The following is a 21,642-nucleotide window of genomic DNA, read 5'->3' as shown; positions in this document are numbered from 1 at the left end:
AAAAAAAAAAATAAAAAAAAAAAAAAAAAAAAGAAAAGAAAAGAAAAGAGAGACCTTATCTTTCCAGGAGGTATAGGGAAACACACACACAGCTACGTGGTATCTCGGGAGTGCTTCAGTGGGGCCACGGGAAGAAGGGGAGGGTATAGACACGTCAGCACTGGCCACGGCCTGCTTCCAGCTGAAACCAAGCAATGTGTATGCGAGGGTTCCCTATGCTGTTCTCAGCACTTGTATGCATGTTGGAAAACTGCCATGATAAAAATGTTTTTTTTAAATATTTTTCTTATTCTTAATTGAGAGAGAGAGAGAGAGAGAGAGAGAAAGGGAGCAGAAGAGGGACAGAGAGAACCCAAGATACAGAGTCTGAAGCAGGCTCCGAGTTCTGAGCTGTCAGCACAGAGCCTGATGCAGAGCTCGAACTCATCAGTCACGAGATCATGACCTGAGCCGAAGTCAGATGCTTAACCGACTGAGCCACCCAGTGCCCCAAAATGTTTTTCTTTAAAAGACGCCTTCGTGTGACTCTTGTGTGGAAGGTACTGTCCTGACCCAACCCTTGCACCACCAGAGGAAGACAGCACCGCACCCCCCCTGCCCTAGTCAAGCAAAGAGCTGCCTTCTGGCAGGAAACACATTTTGTTTTCCCCTCTTACAAGATCTAGAGGAGTGTCCGTTGTTATGGCCGATCTTGAAGCACAGACCAGCGTTTGGGTGAAGGGACAGACGTTTGAAGGGACAGAAGCTCCTGGTGGCATGTGAGCTTCTTGGTGCCTCGGGGCTGCTGGCCACCCCACCAGCTTTACACCGTTGTGGCTGGCGGCCAGCAGGCCCACGTGGGCAGATGTTGGAGGACAGCTTGCCGTTTGATGCTCTCATGTGAAACCTCCCAGTTTTAAAATGTGGGCAAACCACTGCTTTCTTAACAGTTGTTAGGGAACAAGCACACAAACCCGTGGGCGTCCAACGGTCCCAAAACGCACGTCTGTGATTCTGTGGGGCTGTCACGACTGACCTCCCTCCCTCCACTCCACTCCCCTTTCAAACACCTAAGTCTGACCTTGTCCTGGCTCTCATCAAACACGCCAGTGATGCCCAGATTCTAGAACCAACATCATGTTACCCCTGGAACCTCTGACCTCTTAGCACACTCTGTTCCAGCCACACCGAGTCCCGCTGCTCCCGCAGCACACCAGGCGCATTGCCAGCAGCCGCGGCTCCCTCCACCTAGACCACTTTCCCCGTCAGAGTGGCTCATTCCTCCTCCTCTGTTCGTCTCCGTAAGGACCTCCCCAGCCACTCGTCAAAAATCACAACCCTCTCCTGCGGCCATGTTCTGCTTGGTTCTTCTCACGTGGCACTGTACTTGTTAGTGGTCTCCCCCACTTGAATGGAAGCTCCATGTGGGTAGGGATTTTATGGTCTCTGCGGCGTACCCCTGAACAGAGCTGGGAAAACCACGCACTCAGTGAATAAACTCCTGCTGGATGAGCGAATGAACGCACCGTGATGCTCACGTCCAGGGGGGATCCCGTGTAAGACCTCACGTGTGAGGTCTCCATGGCATGTCACAGAGGCAGAACTGCTTCCCCAGACCGGCGGCCACGTGCCTCTGTCTCTGGTTTCACAGCTCTGACCGAGGGAAACGAGAGGAGGCCAAGACCTCAGAGCAGGCTGGCATGGGGCCACAGGCCGCCTTACCTGATGGGGTAGTCGGCTGCGCTGAGGTTGATGAAGAAGTCCCAGGGCCAGTCGGTCATCTCCAGGAGGTCCCGCATGCTCTGCAGATACGTGGTCAGGAGGCTGGCTCCGCCCCAGATGGTGGCCATCCTCCAGGGGGTGACACGAACGTTGTCATACTGTCTGGCGAACCGGAGCACTTGCCGATGCAGATAATTCGAGCGCTTTTCCCAGGAGAGAAAAGGGGATGTTCAGCAGCCCAGAAAACACACAGACGTGCCCTGCGGCCTCTCTCTGTCTCCCTTCCCTTCTACTCGCCAGGGCTTCTGAACATACTGGGCTTTGCCATGTAACTGGTTCAGGCCTGAGGGTCTTTCTACATTGTTATTTGAAGCTTGATTCTTTTCAAACATCTGTTTTAGGTACGTGAAATGCAGATTACCTGGCCCCACCTCTGAGCTAATGGTTCGCTCCGTGTGGGCTGGTGCCCGGGATGCTGCATTTTACTACAAGACTGAGGCATGTGGTCTGAGAATAATAAGCTAAGAAGTAGGACCGTGTCTAAACCTTGCGTGTATTTTGAGGGCAGGTATTTCTCCATTACCTTCCCACAGTCCTGCTATGATCAAGCATCCCATTTTTCCTCCTTGACTACTGACAAGATCATGTCAGGTCAGCAGACCAACAGAAACCTCTAGCTCAGGGGTTAGCCTGCTACAGGGTTTTATAAATAAAGTTTTATTGGAACACAGCCACATGTACTCATTTACACATTTATTATAACTGTTTTCATGCTACATTGCAGAGCGCAGAGCCCACAGAGCCTAAAATATTTACCGTCTGGCCCTTTCCAGGAAATGTGTGCCCAGCCCTGGGATAACCATCCTCACAAAGTGGCAGGCACTGCACTGGGCAGCGGGGCAAAGAGGTAAGAAAAACAATGTCTACAGAGCAAGTCTTAAGTCACAGCTGGGGACTGTGAAGCCAACACACATTCTCTCTCATTCTCTCATCCTCGCTCTCTCATCCTCTCTATCTCCCCCACCCCCTCCTAACCCCCAGACCAAATGCTCCAAGGACAGGCAGCTGTTTAGACTACCAGCCTTGCCTGAGAGGGAGGTCATCTTGGAGAGGGGCCGACAAACCGGCACAGAAAGCCGGCAAGGGGTGTCCTATGGGGGTGCGTTCCTCACCTTGTCCACGTGGATGTAGTAGAAATGGTCTTTGTGGTAAATGGCCTTGAACATGCGCTGCAGCTGCCGAGAGGCACGGCCGTGGACGACCAGGACGAAGGCGATTCTCACTGGGTTGGCCAGCATGTACTCCACCGAATCCTCGTCCCACTGAACGTTCTTGTTGGCTTTGCCTGGGGACAAGCCGAGAAACCACAGAGGCGGGGTGAGGCTCAGAGGGGCTTTGCTGAGGGACAGGGAGTTTCTCTGATGCTTCAGCTTGGGGGGACTGTTTGAAAGTCATGGTCATCACATCGGGCCCTGAAACCTAGTCCAGCTTAACGTGGCTTGTCTTGGACACTTACAACGTCCTGGTACAAATGTGGGGGGCTGTGAGGTGCATAAAGGCAGGGGTCCAATCCCCAAGGGGCTTTAAAAAGCTGATAGAGACCTAAGCACATGTATTCAACTATCGGGTAAGGCAGGAGGCAATGAGAGGTGTAAGAGATCTATCTCTGAGCCACAGGGGAAAGAGGAGGTATTTCTGAGCTGCGTCACAGATGACACATGAGCTGGCTTTGCCTGTTCAGGTCCACTCTGCCTTCTCCTCCTCACAGCATCCCTTTCTGTAAAAATGGCGGGAAGAACAGATAATATGATATCTGCCCTCTTACACTTTTAAGATCACAGTGTAGTATTGTTGATTATAAGCACAATGTTATATAATCTCTAGAACTAACTGAAAACTTTCTCATCCAGTATGTTGGGGGGCATCATCCCCCTCCTCCATTCTCAGTCTACATGGAGGGGAGGGTCTACCTCCATGATCGGTGACAGGGAAGGTCACAGAGCTTAAGGCCTGCCCAATCGGAACACTGTATCTCCCTGGCAATAAATAGTCTGTAGAGTTCAGAGCTGGACATGTGACCCAAGGAAGCTAATTAGCCAAGAAGACAGAATTCCAGACTTTTGTTGGAACAAATAGAGTAGAGAGGCTCTCTTTCTGGAATTTGTGAACCTGTAAGACTCTCAGAGCCCATTTATCCCCACATGGAGAAAGATTTTTTTTTTTTTTTTTGGAGAAAAGCCAACACAGAGGAAGAAGTGCCGAGTGATGGGATCCTAATGACCCCGTGTGAGTTAGTGCCATCAGTCTTGCTGGAAATCGGCCACCATCTTCCCTTGGTTTTCTTTGAAAGCTCAGATGCTAGACCAGATCTACCTGCATCCTCTGGGTTCCATATGTCTTTTATCCCGGATGAGCCTTAAAGACTTCTTTTCTCCTCCTTTCCCTTGCAAATATTCCAAGGGCAGGGTTTCAAGGAGAAACACAGCATATTGGTTTAGTTCATTACAATTTTGACAAGAGATCACCTGCCCTTCTTCTGCCTGATTTCCTTTGGGTCCAACCTGATTTCTTCAGGCTTCTAGGTTTATGAGACCCAGGACGTTCCCAGGATGTCAGCTTGGAAACAGAGAACCAGGAGTGGTTAGCCTGGAGCTCAGGAGGTGGGGAGCCTGCCGCTTCACTGGAAAGCTGAGCGACTGCCGAGTGAACATGACTCCTTCCATACTGTTCCAGAGGACAGGACGAAATTAACATGGATGACGTCCGGATCACACGGCCCAGCCCTCAGGCCTGCACGACCTGCCTCGTGAAGCTCTCTGCATCCTCACTGCCTTACCATCTACCTCGCTGCCTGGCCTTCTTCCTTCTCCTTGAGCCTTTTCATTTCTGCCTCAGGACCTTCTCACTGGCTGCTCCTGTTTCCTCAAACACCTCTCCCTAGATCTTTGCATGGCTCTATCTTGTCATTAGTTCATACCTCAGCAAAAGACCACCTGCCCCCATCAGCCACATGATCCTCTTTCACCTCACCCTAATCTCAATTTTCTGCACAGCATTTAATACCATCTGAAATTGTTTATCTGTTTATTTGTTAACTATCTGGACATTCCACTAGAAGAAAAACTCCAAGAGATGAGGGGCTATTTCAGTGTCGTTTGTCACTGATCATTCAATGCTATGACAGGATCTGCCACACATCTGGTTCTTGCTGTAAAAAAAAGGGATAGGAGGGTACATTTTGGTTTGGTACCACAGTAACAATACATTATGTTAGAGTGCTGACCAGCCCTTGCCATTCATTATTTCACTCAGTCCTCTTAACAACACTACCAGGTAAGTGCTATTCTCCCCATCGTGCAAGTGAGGGAACTGCACCTTTAGAGAGGCCAAGGGATTTGTTGGTTCAAGGTCACAATGCTTTAATTATTCAGCTGAGATTCAGACCAAGGTCTGTTTCCAGAGCCTCTGTCCTTAGACACTAAAATATACTGCATTACCATACCTAGACTTTAGAAAAGTTTTTAACAATTCTGCATGTCCAAAAAAAAAAAAAAAAAAAAGAAGAAGAAGAAGAAGAAGAAGAGAAAAGAAAGGAAAAAAGAAAAGAAAAGAAAAAGAAAAGACCAGAGGGGCTCCTGGCTGGGTCAGTCAAGTGAATGTCAAGCTCTTCATTTTGGCTCAGGTCATGATCCCAGGGTCGTGGGATCAAGCCCAATGTTAGCCTCTGTGCTGAGTATGGAGCCTGCTTGGGATTCTCTCTCCCTCTCTCTGTCCTTCTTCCCTGTTCATCCACACCCTCTCTCTCTCTCTAAAAGAGAAAATACCTCACCCCCATTCTGCTTTTTAATGAAATACCTTTAAATTAGCCATTGCAACTAGGTAGACGTGCATTGAAGGTCTATCACAGGCACCACAGGGCGGATTCCTCTATTATGTGGGCAGCTGATCCTAGGTGGCCAATAAGATCACATCTTTTCATCCACCCATCCATAATCCAATCACCCATCCATTGGAATCCAACCACCGTGCTCAACAGCATATCATCCAGAAAACCAACCATCCATTCTTCCATGCATCCATCCATCCATCCACTCATCTTTAAAACCATCCATCCATCCACTTAGCCATCATCCTCAAAGCAAATCATCCATGCGCCCACTTTCCCAACCATCTATCAACTCAGTGATTCATGCAATATTAACTTAGCCTGTACTACATGCCAAGTACCATTCTAGGTACTAGTAAAATAAAATTCAGGGGGAAAATTTCCTTGCCTTGGAGGAGCTCAGCCAAATGGGGAAAACAGAAGACAACGGTCAGCTGTTTTAGGACAGAAGTGTGTTTAGGTTACCCTTGGAGTGGGGAAGGAGTGAGCCATCTGACTGCAGGACCACGGGGCACCTCAGGAAGTTTAGCTCAAAGCTCCTGAGCCCTTCTTTTTAAGCAGTCATGCTGGATCCTAGTGTCTTTGGCTCCTTGGCTTATTCAGTCAGTAGCTGCAACCCTGGGAATAATTACCATCTTGGCTCTGGTTGAAGACAGACTGAGCAGCAAGCAGACAGGGCTATCCTAACCGCCCTCTAATCTTCTCTCCAAACCAAAAACACACACAGTGGGCTTTCCTGGTGATGATACGAGCGGGGCGAGCCCAGAGGACTCACGTTCCTCTAAACGCTCACGCAACTATCCATCCACCCACCCTCCTCCCCAGCATCCTTAGTACCTCCCAGATGCCAGCCTTGGACCAAGCCTCAAGTGCAAAGACATGCAGGATGTGAGCCTGTTTTCACAAATGGATTATGAATGGACTAAGGAATGGGAGAATCCAAAGTAAAAATAATGTATATGAAAAGCTTATATTCTCCTTCCCGCGGCAGCAGCCCGAAGGGGCGTGCTGATCTTCTCCACTCCGTGCCTCTGCTGGAGACTCTTTATTTAATTTAACAAAGGGAGGAACGTTTATAAACACCTACTAGTGCCCCTTTTTTCCACTGGGACTTCACAGGGTGGTTTTTCAAAGGCCTAAACGTGGCCCATGGCACTCTATTTATGGGAAGTTCACCCTGCAGGGAATCCTGCTGGCTCTCAGATAACAGTGCTCGTCCCAGCCCCAAGGGCTCTGGGTGACACCGATCAGGAGTCTCAGCAACTGCAGCTTACTGCGCTTCTGGGCTCAGGCGGGGCTCCCTGGCTGCAGGCATCTCTGGCCACGCTGGCTGCTGTGGGGTGAAGAGATGAATGGAAGGAAAGGATGCATCCTGGATGAGAGCGGCTGCTCTGGTCCAGAGAAGCTCATGTCACCTGAGGGCGGGCTACCCACCTGCACTGTGCTGGACCTGGGTGCGGACAGAGTGCAAAGTCAGCCTCTGAGGCTCAGAGAAGTCAGCACACTTCTCCAGGGTTGCACAGTGCCTGTGGACCGAAGCCCAAATCCAAATCCAGTCTACTTCCACCTGCTCTCCATGAAATCACAGAATAGGGAGACGGGGAGAGATGGCCTGAAGACCGTGTGCTGGTCTCTTTTTAATTAAAAAAAAATTTTTAATATTTATTTTTGAGAGAGAGAGAGAGGGAGAGAGAGAGAGAGAGAGAGAGAGAGACTGACTGCAAGCAGGGAAGGGGCAGAGAGAAAAGGAGACACAGGATCTGAAGCAGGCTCCAGCTCCGANAGAGAGGGAGAGAGAGAGAGAGAGAGAGAGAGAGAGAGACTGACTGCAAGCAGGGAAGGGTTAGAGAGAAAAGGAGACACAGGATCTGAAGCAGGCTCCAGCTCCGCGCTGTCAGCACAGAGCCTGATGTGGGGTTCGAACTCACGAACTGAGAGATTATGACCTGAGCCGGAGTTGGGTGCTTAACTGACTGAGCCCCCCAGGTGTCCCCTCTCCACCTCCACCGTGTACTGGTCTTTAAAGAGACTTGTGCGCTGATGTTGGAGAAAGGCTTTTGTAACTTTCTTTAGAGTTTTAGAAAGAAGAGCAGGTTCACGGACAGACAGAGACGTGGATGCTTCTCTTCTGCAGAAAAGGAACCGAGTCCCGGGAAATCAGGCGCTATCACCCCAGCAGCAGAGCCTCCAGACTGAAAGCCGCCCCCGGGTCAAAGAGCTGGTCTGGGGAACAACAAGGAGAAGAGGGAACAAGAAGCCCTGGGTCCCTCTGGGGTCTGGCTATTTTGGGGATATGGGTGGGAGCAGGGGCACAGAGAGGCCCCGCTCCCAGTAAGAGAAAAATGGAGGGAGACCTCCCCCTTCCTCCCACACACACAGGGAAACACATACACGGATGCACTGAGAAGGCCAGGGACCTACACAGGTATAAATGGAGACAGTGCATGTAATCAGGCGCACAGAGCCAGGAAGAGACAGACGAAAGAGGGAGCCACGATGGAAAAGTGGGATCCCCGAACCTCCGAACACACCGGCCATCCCGAAGAGCAAAGGCAAAGGAAACCCCAGAATGGTGGAGTGCAAAAATGCCCCCAGCCCTCACCTGCGGCCCCTCACCGGTCCTGCCTGGCTCAGGGTCTGTGATGGGGCAGGAGCCGAGGCTCAGGGAGGAGACGCACTGACCCACGGCCCTACCCAAAGTGGCGGGACATCCTCAGGCTGGCGCTGGAAACGCACCCGTAACAGCCCCCCACTCCGGCACTTTGATGCGTTTTACTGAGTAACGAGAGAGGGAAGGAGCGAGTTTGGAGCCCACATGGCGGCCGGGTGGGGGTGCCACTCCCAAGGGCTGAGGTTCACATGGTGCCCTTTGCCAGCTGCCCATCACCAGCTTCCTGTTTTTGTTGCATGCCCCTGGCTCCTGTAATGACCTTTCCGGCAAGCTGCTCTCACACGGTGGGGGGTGGGGAGGTTGGAGGGGGGCAAGAAGCCACACCGCAGACAGGGCGGAGACGGCCCTTGCGGCGGCCCCCTCCACACCCTGGCCACCACTGCGGGGGCTGTGGTCCTGAAGAGCCTCCTGTGTAGGTCTTCAACGGACTGTGGCCAGATTCCCAGCACAAGCCGGAAGTGGAGAAACATTCTCTCCCATGCTGCTGGGGTGGCGGAGGGAGGGAGGGAAACTGCCACAGCTCGGCCAGTAGTGATGCGGCCGCAAGAATTATAATTTTAAACATGCATGGCCCTTGACACAGTAACTCCACTCCCAGGAATCTATGTTAAGTTAGGAGAAAAGTGCATAATTCTCTACATGTAGAATGCTCTTTTGTTCATTTATTCATTCATCTGGCGTCTTGAATGTGCCAGGCTTAGTTCCTGTCATATTAGTGGACGCAACGGAGTCCTTCCCTGAATGCTGCTTAGTCTAGTGGGATAGAAAGCCAATAAAAAAAGCAAAAAACAAACAAACAAACAAAAAACCCAGTTGCAGATAGTGATAAAGGCTATGAAAAAGGGAACAAAGGCATGTTAAAGGAAGGGGTTTATTTAGCCATGGTGGCTGGGGAAGGCTAATGTGGGAACATGTGAACAAGCTCTGAGTAAGATGAGGGAGTAAGCCATGTCATTATCAGGGATGGGAGGATTCTGGGCAGCTGGTATAGCAAGTGCAAAGGTCCTGGGGCCTTGACTTCAATAGTGTTTCTAATGGTCCAACACAGGAATCGCCCAAAAGGTCTTATTGATATGCACTGATTGGGACTGTTGTCTATAATGTATCAAGCAAAAGAGAAGTTCTAGTATGTAACCCCTAACATTTTATAAACACGCTTCCAAATGTTAGCAGAGGTTCCTATTGTGGGAGGACAGTTTTCCTCTCTTATTCATACCCTTCTGCATTATCTGCATTTGGTAAAATGGATTGCTTTGACCATGAAACATAACAATTGTAAGGTCTAGTCGATAATTCTAATACTGAACTGTTTATTGAGTGCTGCTATGTGTTAAGCAATTTCTGTCCACGATTTTTTTTTTTTTTACCTCTCCGCAAGCCCCTATGAGTTACTGTCCTCCTATTATATGGCTGAGGAAGCTAGGGCTCAGAGAAGCCCCACTTGGGAGGTGGCTGTGCTGGGCACAAAGCAAGCCTGTGATGCCAGAGCCCTATCATTGCCACTGCGCTCGATCAAATCGTTGCCATTACAAAAAGAGGGATGACTGCCTCTAGAAGCAGCAAGGCAGCTGGCTCTCAGCTGCAGCACAGACACCAGCGACATGCGGCCAGAGCTGTGTGTGTCTCCGCAGACTAAAACCCAAATACTGCCCAGCTCCTAAAGAAAAAACAACAAAAAACCCCCAAAGCATTTAACAGTGTAATCAGGTTCCTGTGGCCCGAGACAGGAAATAAGAAGAAGAATCGGAGTGATTAGGGACCGTGGGAGAAGCTGACTTCAGACCAATGTTAAAAAGCCAGGTTTGTAGGGGAGAATGTCAAGTACATTTCTGCGATGCAGGTGTGAAGGCCACGCAAAGCGAATCATGGAGAGTTCTGCTGGTTTCTGTCTGTGCCATGTTCAGCCTGTTGCCCCAACTCTGCATGTCTCATTATGGTCTCGGGTCAGACAAGGGCTATGTGATGCTTGGGCTCCGAGGAGGTGGCGAAGATGAAGCTGCTTTTGCAAGGGTTGATGTGTGGGGCAAATACCGTGACGGTGATAACGACCTGGTGGGAATACCACCTGGGAGGAAGAAACAAGGTGCTGGGCTGAAGAGCCCTGTCTCTGGTCAGTCGGACCTTGGATAAGTTACACAAGCTCTCCAAGACTCAGGTTCCCCATCTGTAAAATGGGCATGTGATAATCACAGCATCTGTATCACATGAACGTTTGTGCCTGGTACCCGGCACTGTGTCTGTGGTGCAGTAAATGCTCAATAAACAAGAGCGTCTGCACGTCAATGTTCACATCATCATCTTTACTAGGCTGCTTATTCACAAAGATCGGCATCGAGCGTGGTTTAACTAAGGGCCCACTTCTAGGCTCAACCGCAAGGCCTCTTGGGCTCTGAGAGCTGTGTACACACGGCTTCCAAGTAAACATCCACAACCAGGGCCCTCCACGGCGTGCGCCTCAGACCGCCATGAATACATGCACCCAATAGGAACGACGTATGGCCATGATCCTTTTGCGCTGTATCCCAAATATCAAATCATTACACTGTATGCCTGAAATGAACACTATACGTCAATTCTATCTCCATGTAGTGAAAACAAATACAACATCAAGGACACTGCTAAAATAAAAAATCCCAAACCCAAACCAATCAGCCAAACAAAAACCAAATGCGAAGGAGTCCCTCGATTGGAATAGTTATTCCACAAACAAAGCCCTCAATGCTATTAATACTCTGAAAGGGCCTCTCCGGCCTGTGGTGGGGGAAGCAGCTTTCTGCCTTGGTTCCAAATAAGAGGGTCGGTCGGGCCGGGAAGGGAGAGAAGTGGAGACAGGGTTGTGCACACATGGGGCTTCGGTCAGGAGGCTCCGAGCTGGAGACGAACCAGCTTCCTGCTGCCTGGGAAGCTGTGGGCTGTGGTTCAGCACCGACATCTGGCTCTGGTTTTTCCCGGTAGAGACTTCGGGAACACAGGGTTCCTTTCTGATCCTCAGCTCTCCCTCTATAAAATGGGATGGTTACCTGGTAGCTCTATTTTTTAAGTTTTTTAAGGAGCCTCCATCCTGTTGTCCAAGGCGACCATGCCATTTTGCGCTCCCATCAGCACGAATGTTGAGGACATGATGCTTGGGCAAAGCAGCCCCCCACGGAAAGGCCGATATGGCACGACTCCCCCCAGACGAGGCGTGGGGAGTACTCAACTGCAAAGAATCCAAGGGTGGAATGGCGGCTGCCGGAGGCTGGGGCCGGGGGACTATGAGCCATGGGCAGAAAGTTTCAGGCCAGCGAGATGAGTAAGGTCTAGGGACCAGCTGCTGTACAACATCGTATCTTGAGTCAACGGCACTGTGAGCTGAAGATGTGTTGACAGGATAGGTCTCGTGTTGTGTTGTTACCAACACAGGATAGAAAATGTACAAAATAAAAATAAAGAGGGGTGAGCAATCCACCCCCAACCCGCTAGGCTGTGCGGTGATTCACGACTGTGGATGGAGCACGGCTTCCTACCAGCAAGAAGCATGCCGCACAGGGCAGGATTCATGTCACTTGGGGGAGGGCCCCTGACGGTCCCAGATTCTTTGTCAGACCTGGGTGGGGGTGCCTCTTCCCCACTGGCAGATTTCCATGAGCAATTCTGGGGATCAGTACTTGGGAGATACCCAGTGCCCAGAAAGAAGTCCTGCTCTCAGTGGGCTTAGAAAACTGGCATGGTGTGATGGCAAGTGCCCCAAAGGCCCCAGGTCTGGGTCCCAGTCCTGCTTCTGCTGTGAGCCTGCCACGGGACCCTGGCCGAGGCATCGCCCTTCCTTGAGCCCTCTGACACCTGCAGAACAATAATGATGTCTAGGTAAACTGAACACTTACTATGTCCGATGCACTATCCACTCATGGTGTCATTATTTAATTTTCCCAAGGCCCAAGGAAGCAGGTACCAAGGGGCGCCTGGGTGGCTCAGTCTGTTAAACGTCTGACTTCGGCTCAGGTCATGATCTCATGATTCGTGGGTTTGAGCCCCGCGTCGGGCTCTGTGCTGACAGCTCAGAGCCTGGAGCCTGCTTCAGATTCTGTGTCTCCCTCTCTCTCTCTCTGACCCTCCCCCGCTCGTGCTTGGTCTTTCTGTCTCTCAAAAATAGACAAACATTAAAAAATTTTTAAAAAGGAAGCATGTACCAAGATTATAATCCCATCTTGCCATGAAGGATTCTGAAGCCAAGGGGGCACTGAGTAACTGATGAGAAGTTACCTTCTCTGTAGAGGTGTGCCAGGACGGAGACAAATACTCAGGTGTGCCAGGACGGAGATGGCACTTCCAGTCTGGGGTTCTAACCTCATAGAATCAGTGCCCTTGCACAGACAGCTCTTCCTCCGAAAGTCAGATTGGCTTCCCTGACCTGACCTCCCATCCCCTTCCTTCCTTCCTTCTTTCTTTCCTTTTTTCTTCCCTCCCCTTCCTTTCCTTCCTCTCTCCTGCCCCCCTCCCCCTGCCTCGTTCTCTTCAGCTTTACTGAGGTATAACTGACATGTAAAATTTTGAAATACTTGAAGTGTACATTGTAGTTCTTTGATACACATGGTAAAAGGATACCCCCCATCCATCGAGTTAATTAACACACCCATCACCTCACATATTTATTATGTCCCGTGTGTGTGTGTGTGTGTTTGTGTGTGAACTACTGTCAGCAATTTCAATGATACAGCATGGTGTTATCAACTACAGCCACCATGTTTTACATCAGCCCCTCAGAGCTCACTCATCTTAGAACTCAGAGTTCGCACCCTTTTACCCACCTCTCCCTACCTCCCCCATCCCCTGGACCTGCAGCCAATTTTCTATTCTATTTTGAGGAGTTTGGCTTTTTCCCTTTCTTTCCCTCCCTCTCTAGATTCCACATGTAAGTGATTCCATGCAGTATCCGTCCTTCTCCATCTAGCTCATCCTGCTTAGCATGACGCCCTGGGGCCCACCCATGTTGTCCCGCACCACACGATTCCCTTCTCTGTCATGGCCGCATGACACAGCCCCGCATACAGACACCACATCAGCTTGGCTTTTGACTGCTGTTGGTTCCCCGTGGGCGAAGGCCAGGGTTCACCTTTTCTCGGGCGCCATTACCACCCCTCTGCCCTGGCCTGGCACAGAGAGGAGGAGCTCAGGGCGGAGGCCTCAGCAAATGAATGACTTCTGACGGGTGGATTAAGCCTGCCAGCTTTGCCCAGGTTTGGGGGCCGGGAGGCCAGAGTGGAAGACACAGGCCTGAGCTGCTATGTCTCCACTCGCCAGGCCAGTGGCCGAACGCTGGGTCTCCACTTTTCCTTGAGGCTTTAGGGCAGCTTGGGGGCCCTTGCCGAGGACAGGAAAATGCCCAGCTGCCCTCCAGCATGGGAGCGAATCCCATGCCATCAAACTACCACCAGCTGGACTTAGGGAGAGTGAGGGGAGAGGGTCTCAGAAGGGGACCATGGAGTTGGGTGGGTGGGGCGGCTGGGAGAACACGGCTCCAAGGATAAAGCTGTCCAGGCCAGCACCCTTCGGGGCTCAGGGGCAATGACCCCTTCTCAGCAAAGCCATCCTTGACCCTTCCCCTCCCCCCTCTCGAGTCCCCGCCCTCCAAGCATCCTGAACTTCCTTTTGTGCAAAACTGGGTCCAAATGCCCCAACGTTTACCATCTTACCCATTCTCAAGTGTACCACTCAGGGGCGTTAGGCCCACACACACTGTTGTGGGACCCTCCCCGTCATCTATCGCCAGGGCTTCTCCATCTTGCACAACTGGAAACCACAGCACCTATTCCCTCCTCCCCTTGAGCCCTGGGTGGCCGCCATCCTCTGTCTCCAGGAACGGGACCCTCTAGGAGATTTCACGGAAGTGGGATCAGAACAGGTGCTCTTCTGCGCCTGGATTCGTCCACTCAGCATGTTTTTGGGGGTCATACAGGCCGTAGCGGATGGCAGGATTTCCTTCACCTCTAAAGTTGAGCAACATTCCATTGTTATGTAGACCACATTTCGGTTTAGCCACCCATCTGGTGGCGAAGAGCTGGTTTGCTTCCACCTTTTGGTACTTGCGAGCGATGCTGCTATGGAAATGGGTGTTTAGAGGTGTCCGGGACCTGCCTCCGGTTCTCCCGGGTCTGTCCCCAGAAGCGGGGTCGCTGAGATAAGGACTGACACCCTTGGCAGGCGACGGGCGTGCCTGCCAGTGCGGAATAATGCTGAGCGCATTTGGATGGTTGCTGCCCCTTTATGGCAACTGAGAGTAAGATTTCCACTTACAGCAGTGATGCAAAATCACTCTGAAAATAAAACTGACTTAAGTAAAAATGAAAGTGAGTCTCCTGCCATGAAAACATTATGAGAATAATAGGGCGGGTGGAATGTGGATATGGGAAAATCGTGAAGAGGGGAGAGGTGTGAAGGAGTTTGAGGAATATTAATTAGGCTCCACAGGCTTGCTTCCCCACCTGGGACGTGCTGAGTTTGTTAAACAAACGAGAAGAGGTGAAAGCCATGTGCAGGCTGGTGCCTGAGCAGCCCTTCCTCCCATCCTGGCCTTCTTGGCTTCCTGGAGCCAAGTTTTGTTCTGGACTTTTCTAGGGGAGGCTCTGAGGGACCCATCTTTTCCTGCTAGGGAGACGGAGCCACAGCTCTCCAGGGAAACACCGTCCTTTCAATTTTCACTCCGATTTGTGAGGCACTTAACATTCATGAGGCTCTTTCACAGATTCTCCCTCTCATAGAAATGTGGCACATGGAAATTATCCCCATTCGTGGATAACTGTCCTGGGATCAGAAAGGGTAAGGAGCTTGCTCAAGGTCACAGAGCCAGGAAGTGGAGAAAAGACTGGGCTATAAGTGCATCTGATTTCAAGTACCACGTTCCACGTCCAGACTTTGCCTGGCAAGCACCTCGACATTCCCATCTCTGCTTGGGCTCCCATGGGGCCCAAAGGGGCTTCTCAACCTTGGCACGATGGATATTTGCGGCCAGGTCCTCGGCTGTGAGAGGCGAGGGTCATCCTGTGTGCTGTAGGGCGCTGGGTCACATTTTGGCCTTTTCCCACTCGATGCCAGTAGCACCCTCCCCAAACGTCTCCACGTGCTGACGTCCCCTGGGAGGAGGGACAACATTGCTCTCCACCGAGAAGCACTGCTCTAGCAAAGAAGTTCTTAAAATATGGTCTTTGATCACCAGCAACAGCAATACCTAAGAACCTGCTAGAAATGCAAATCTCAGTCAATCCACACCTTCTGACTCTGCAACTCTAGGCGTGGGGACCAGCACTGTGCATTTTATTTAATAAGCCTTCCAGGCGATTCTGGTGCAAGCTAATGTTTGAAAATCACTAGCCTAGCCTAGCGATTCCTTTTTTTTTTTTTTTAAAGTCTATTTATTTTGAGAGAGAGAGAGAGCATGTGCGTGAGCTAGAGAGGGGGCTAGAGACAGAGAGAGGTGGAGAGAGAGAGTCCCAAGCAGGCTCTGTGATATCAGCACAGTAGGCTAGTGATTCTTAACTCTGGCTGCACGTTAGAATCACCTGAGCATCTTGAAAAAACAAAACAAAACAACAACAAACCAAATCCATGCCTTGTCTTCACCTCAAGAAATTCTAATTGAATGACTTTGGTGGGTGCCAGTAGTGGCAATTTTTTAAAGCTCCCCAAGGGGTCCAATGTGCAGTCGTGGGTGAGAACCACATTTTGGACACCTTCTTTTCTTTTCAACCACCTTCACAGAGCCACGTGTCTCAGGGTATAGCTTGACATCCAGATACACCTCCGGACGCCTCCTTAAATCCCCATGGCCTCCTGCTCTGCCAGGGACGGGAGCCTGGTTCACTGTTATTTTCCCTCACACTCTGATAAAATGCCTCCTCCACCCCCGACCAAGCACTCAGGAAACGCTCCTGCTCACTGATCTTTTCTCCCCCTCCATTCAAGTCTGGAGTTATTAAACCACAGCCCATGGCTGAACCGTCTTATTGATTTTATTGTCGAGAGCCCTGGGATATTCCAATGATGTACTGCTCAATAAATGGAAACTGGTGGGATAGATATTGATGGCGTATGGTACATTTCGCCGCAACTCACTGGGTCCCAGTCACTCTGCCTGTGACACGTCATCTGTGAAAATGCTGCGCTCGGTCCTGCAAGCTCTTGTCCATCCTGCTACTCCCACTCTTCCCGGGCATCAGGGTGAAAGAGCCATTATGGTAACAGCTACTACTGAGGGCCAGGCCCCAGGCTGAGGGTCAGGCCCCAGGCTGAGGGTTTCTCAACAGACGTTATTTCAGTTATTTCATTTACTTCTTACAGCAGCACGTTGGGGGGAGATACTTTGATTAGTCCTATTTTACAGATAAGTAAGTTGAGACTCAAGAGTGGTTGCTCGACCTGGCTAGCTCATACACTGTGAAACCAGGATTCAAATCTGTCAGTCATGAAAATGGGGGCTTTTAATCTCTCCTGTGGTATGAAGGTTTGGGTCCCCAACCCCCAAACTTCTGTGCTACAAACCTAGTGCCCAAGGTGATGGTATTAGGCGGTGGGGCCTTTGGGAGGTGAGGGGAAGATGGCTCTGTAGGAACTAGGTCCTCACTACACACCCAATCTGCTGTCACCTCTTAGACTTCTCAGCCTCCAGAAGTATAAACAATCAGTTTCTATGGGGCGCCTGGGTGGCTCAGTCGGTTGAGCATCCGACTTCGGCTCAGGTCATGATCTCGCGGTTCATGGGTTTGAGTCCCGCGTTGGGCTCTGTGCTGACAGTGAGCTCAGAGCCTGGAGTCTGCTTCAGACTCTGTGTCTCCCTCTCTCTCTCTCTCTCAGAAATACATAAACCATTAAAAAAAATAAACAATCAGTTTCTGTTCTTTACAAGCCCCCTGGTCTGTGGTACTTCCTTAGAGCACAAAGGACTAAGACAAACCCTGAGCTGAACTGTACGAGGAAACTACAGCTTCTTCCTGTTCCTGAGCAGCCCTTCAGATGGTTTCAGAGCCGATGAGGAGGTCACATATTCTCCCCTTCTCAATCACGGCTTCTCAACAGAAGCTAGTGGCATTTGAGGAGAGACAGTTTCTCCGTTGGGTAGGGCTGTCCCACGCATTACAGACATTTAACATCGTCCCACCCACCCGTCCCCTCTACATTTCCCAGCATCCCACAGCAGGATCAGTGTGCCTGTGGCTTGAGAACCTCTCGTCACATGGGGAGGCAGGAGACTCGGCCAAGACGGCCTACCTCCTTCTCGGCATCACGGATGGTCACTCTGGAAAGACAGCATGGCCAAGTGGACAGAAGTTTGGCTCCGAAATCCGTGAGATCTGGGTTCAAACCATAGCTCTTGACCCACTGTGACTCTGGGAGATTGGGCGAGTCGTGTCACCTCACACTCTAGTTCCTCATCAGTAAAACGAGGGCAAATACCGAGTCCTGCCTTGTAGGGAGGAATCCAGGGAATCACTCAGGCAAGTGCACACTACGGCAGAGGCTCTGAACCTGGGGCAGTTCTGTCCCTCCTGTCACCTGTCTTCCGCTCTGTGCTCGCCTCCAATTCCTGATCTGCAGACTCCACTGGCATAAAAAAATGCAGTGTTCTACATGGGCCATTTGATACTCAGCAACTGTAACTAGAAGGAGCACATGTGATGTGCCAGGCGGGCATCTTCCCGGGAGCAGGTCACAGAGAGATGCACGTGTCACCGAGAGCCTTGGCTCAGGAGGGGCAGACTCTCTGGAAGACAAGACCTGCAGCGAACACCTGAATGTTCCCCAGACCATTTCCATGACAGGAAGAAAACCGAATGGACGGTGGCCATACTACTATCACCTTAAATAATGACATGCGAGGGACTGCATTCAACTTCTTGCAGCTCCTTTCCAATTTTATGTCCACCGCACTTGCCCAGCTACCCTTTCCACGAGGCTGCAGCAATCTAGTTTAATGTCATCAGAGCCCTGCTTCTGTTCCTCCCTGTGCTGGGGTGCCCTTCCCGTTCCCTTGCTGTATGAAGTGAATTGTGTCCCCGACCCAGATTCATACGTTGAAGCCCTAACCCTCAGGTGACCGCACTGGAGATGGACTTTGATGGAGGGGTGATTAAGTGCGGTCCAAAGGCCAGAGCCCTGGTCATATGGGATCAGAGCCCTGGTCAGAAGAGACGCAGAGAGCGCGTGTTCCCTGTGCCATGTGAGGACGCGGCAAGCGGTCATCTGCAAGTGAGGAGCAGGGCGCTCACCAGATCACGAGCGGCTGGCACCCTCATCTTGGACTTTGGCCTCCAGAAGTGTGAGAAAGTCAGTTGCTGCTGCTGAAGGTGTCCAGAGCTGCTTAAGACACTACTCAAGGAGGTCAAGGTATGCATTTCTTGGACTAAGATCTGACATCTCCAGGTAGAGTAAGGAGTTCGTTAACTAGGTAAGTGGGAAAGAGAGAATGTCCCCCACGTAGAGGGATCAGCACGTGCAAAGGCCCGTGAGGAAAGGCAGTGCAGTCAATGACAGGGCAGGGAGGAGGGCCAGGGTGGGTGCAGCACAGAGGCCAAGCTAAAGCGCAGGGTGACATTGAGATGAAGAGACAGCAGGGACATCACACAGGGTCTGGGCACCATTTTAAGGGCTGTGGTGCCAGAGAGTGACAAGCCATCCTAAGAGGCTTGTTAGGGATGGCTGGGGAGTGCATGACAGGCGGGGCCCATTTTGCAATTAGCAGACAGGATGGTGAGTGGTGCATGGTTGCCTAGTGCAGAGCTGGGGTTAGGGATGGAGGCAAGACCCACACGCTGCAGTCTACAGTTTGGGGTGTCCACAATGCTCCTTCATCCATGCTCCCCGCCTCTTTGACCCTGAGGTTGCCATTTGCAAGCTCTCCTGAGAGCCTTCCTGTCACTTGGCATTTTCATCTCTGTCCTTCTCTCCTCTCCTGAAGGCACTCGCAGGCTCAATAAATACTGCTGTGGAAAAACGCAGAGACCCATCTATTTTTATTACAAATGGAGCCACTGGAAGAGGGAACAGCTCTTATTTACTTCTCAGGCTAAGGGTTTTGACAACAGGTTTATTTTCTCCAACTCACCAAGGACTGGAAGAGTAACACTCTCAAGGAACAGTACATTAATTAGTGCCGAATTGGTTGGAATTTTCCTAATAAAAATCCTCATAGTAATCACATTATGGGCGATTAACGCTGTCTCTTGATCATAAACCATAACTATGTTCTGCAGGTGCCTTCTTTTTAAAATGGGACGTTCCCCCAAATTGTGGCCCATTTGTCACGTTAATGCTGTCACATTACACAGCACGGACAGGGGTGAACATGCAGGCTCGCATTTGTGCGCTGGTCACTCGGCCAAGCTCGTTTGTGGGTCGCTGTGTTTAGTCCCTGCAGCGAACTTACTCAGTAAGTGCCACCACCATCCCCATTTTACAGATGGGGAAACTGAGACACAGAAGGGGTGGGTCAAATGCTTGGGGCCAAACAGCTAGGGAGTTGGGGACTGGGAAGTGGGTCCAGGCAGCCTGATTACAGGACACCCTGCCATCCAGCCTCCGAGAAACAAGCACTGGGTGGATTTAGAAGCATCGCCATCCCCTTGGCCAACCAACCCCACAGCTAAGTGGCTATTTCATTTCTCCTTTTCTACTGTTTTTTTATTTATTTTGAGAGAGAGAGGGAGAGAGTGAATCCCAAGCAGGCTACGTGCTGCCAGCACAGAGCACAACACGGGGCTTGAACTCACAAGCTGCGAGATCGTGACCTGAGCCAAAACCGAGTCAGACACTCAACTGCCTCAGCCACCAGGGCGCCCCTCCAGTTCATCTCAACAACAAGGGGAGCAACAGTGAATCCAACACACCATTAGGCTCTGTTCCTAGGGGCAGGAGTTAGGTTTTCTCTCCTTCTGCCTCTCCAAGGCCTCACCGGGTGCCCCGGGATAAAACAGGAGCACCTGAGACACATTGAATACATTCCTGTTGAAGGAAGACACAGCTACCAAAACACACGTACCAGGGGCACCTGAGTGGCTCAGGCACTTAAGCGTTCGATTCTTGATTTCAGTTCGGGTTATGATCTCATGGTTTGAGAGTTTGAGACCCCACATCGGGCTATGTGCTGACTGTAGAGCCTGCTTGGGGTTCTCTCTCTCTGTCTCTCTCTGTCTCTCTCCTTTCCCTGCTCATACTCTCTCTCTAAAAATATATACATATATATTTATATAATATATACTAATATCTTTATATATAATATATACATATATTTAAATATATAAATATATTTTTTATACAAATAAAACAGGGCACCTGGGTGGCTCAGCTGGTTAAGCATCCAGCTTCGGCTCAGGTCATGATCTCATGGTTCATGAGTTTGAGCCCCGCATCGGGCTCTGTGCTGACAGCTTAGAGCCTGGAGCCTGCTTCGGATTCTGCATCTCCCTCTCTCTCTGCCCCTCCTCTCCTCTCTCTCTTTCTCTCTCTCTCTCAAAAACAAGTATTTCAAAACAATTAAAAAAAATTAAAAACCCACAAACATGTACTGGAGAGCTCATGGCAATGAGGGACAGCGTACCTCCCAAGTACACTAGGGATCTCAATGACCCATTTCCCTGCAAGGGTGAGTGAGACCTGGGTGTGGGGTCATGCTCTGGAGCTGTAACTCTCTAGGGTTAAAGGAGAGAGCTCACATTTAACCCCATCTAGACTCATTCCTTTGCCTGCTCTGGGTGTTTCTTTGATTTCTTTGCAGATAATACATGCTCACTGTAGAAAATTAAAGCATGAAGAGCAATACAAAGGGGAAAAGCCCTCACACATGAAAGCATCTAGATATCACCACTGTTTATGTGTTGGTGAAGATTTTCCAAATATTTCTATGCACACACACTACATATAACCATATACATTCTGCTCTGTCATATGCATTTCTAATTTCAACAATATACCCTTGACATCTCTTCCATGTCAATGAACACAGATACTGTCTCCTTCTCTTTCCACCTTCAAAAATGTTCACTGAGGGTCAGTTATTCTGCCAGGTGCCAGGGATGCACACAAGAACACATTTTAATTTATCTTCAGGGAGCTTACAGTTTAGTGGGGGGAGGGTGGAAAGGACAGACAAACCGGAGGGGGAGGGTGGAAAGGACAGACAAACCTATTTTACAAAAGGTGTTCAATGCAATGAAAGAAAGGCTTAACGCGAAGGAGGCAGAAGATGGGCCCAGCTGTTCTAATGCCCACCAGGTCTTTATACTTTTCTGAAGACGCAACAGTCAGGCCAAGATCTTAAACAGGAGCAAGAGGGAGCCAGGTAGAGGGTGTCATTCCAGGCACAAAAGGAAGGTCATGTGTCAAGGTCTTCAGTGGGAAAAAAAAACAAAAAAAAAAA

At 50.4% G+C, this 21,642-nt stretch overlaps 1 protein-coding gene across 1 annotated transcript in view; it reads right to left on the bottom strand.

Annotated features, from left to right (window-relative positions):
* Window positions 1-21,642, bottom strand: part of XYLT1 (xylosyltransferase 1) — a 308,202-nt gene that overhangs the window by 80,184 nt on the left and 206,376 nt on the right. The window contains exons 5-6 of the mRNA XM_077773196.1: window positions 2,874-3,046; window positions 1,702-1,904 (exon numbers count right to left, since the gene is read on the bottom strand). Coding sequence (XP_077629322.1) covers window positions 1,702-1,904; window positions 2,874-3,046 — 376 coding nt within the window. The remainder of the gene's footprint in view (window positions 1-1,701; window positions 1,905-2,873; window positions 3,047-21,642) is intronic.

This window comes from Crocuta crocuta, unplaced genomic scaffold (assembly GCF_008692635.1).
Source record: "Crocuta crocuta isolate KB4526 unplaced genomic scaffold, BGI_CrCroc_1.0 scaffold16, whole genome shotgun sequence".
Taxonomy (NCBI): domain Eukaryota; kingdom Metazoa; phylum Chordata; class Mammalia; order Carnivora; family Hyaenidae; genus Crocuta; species Crocuta crocuta.
This window is presented reverse-complemented; position numbering and strand designations above follow the sequence as displayed.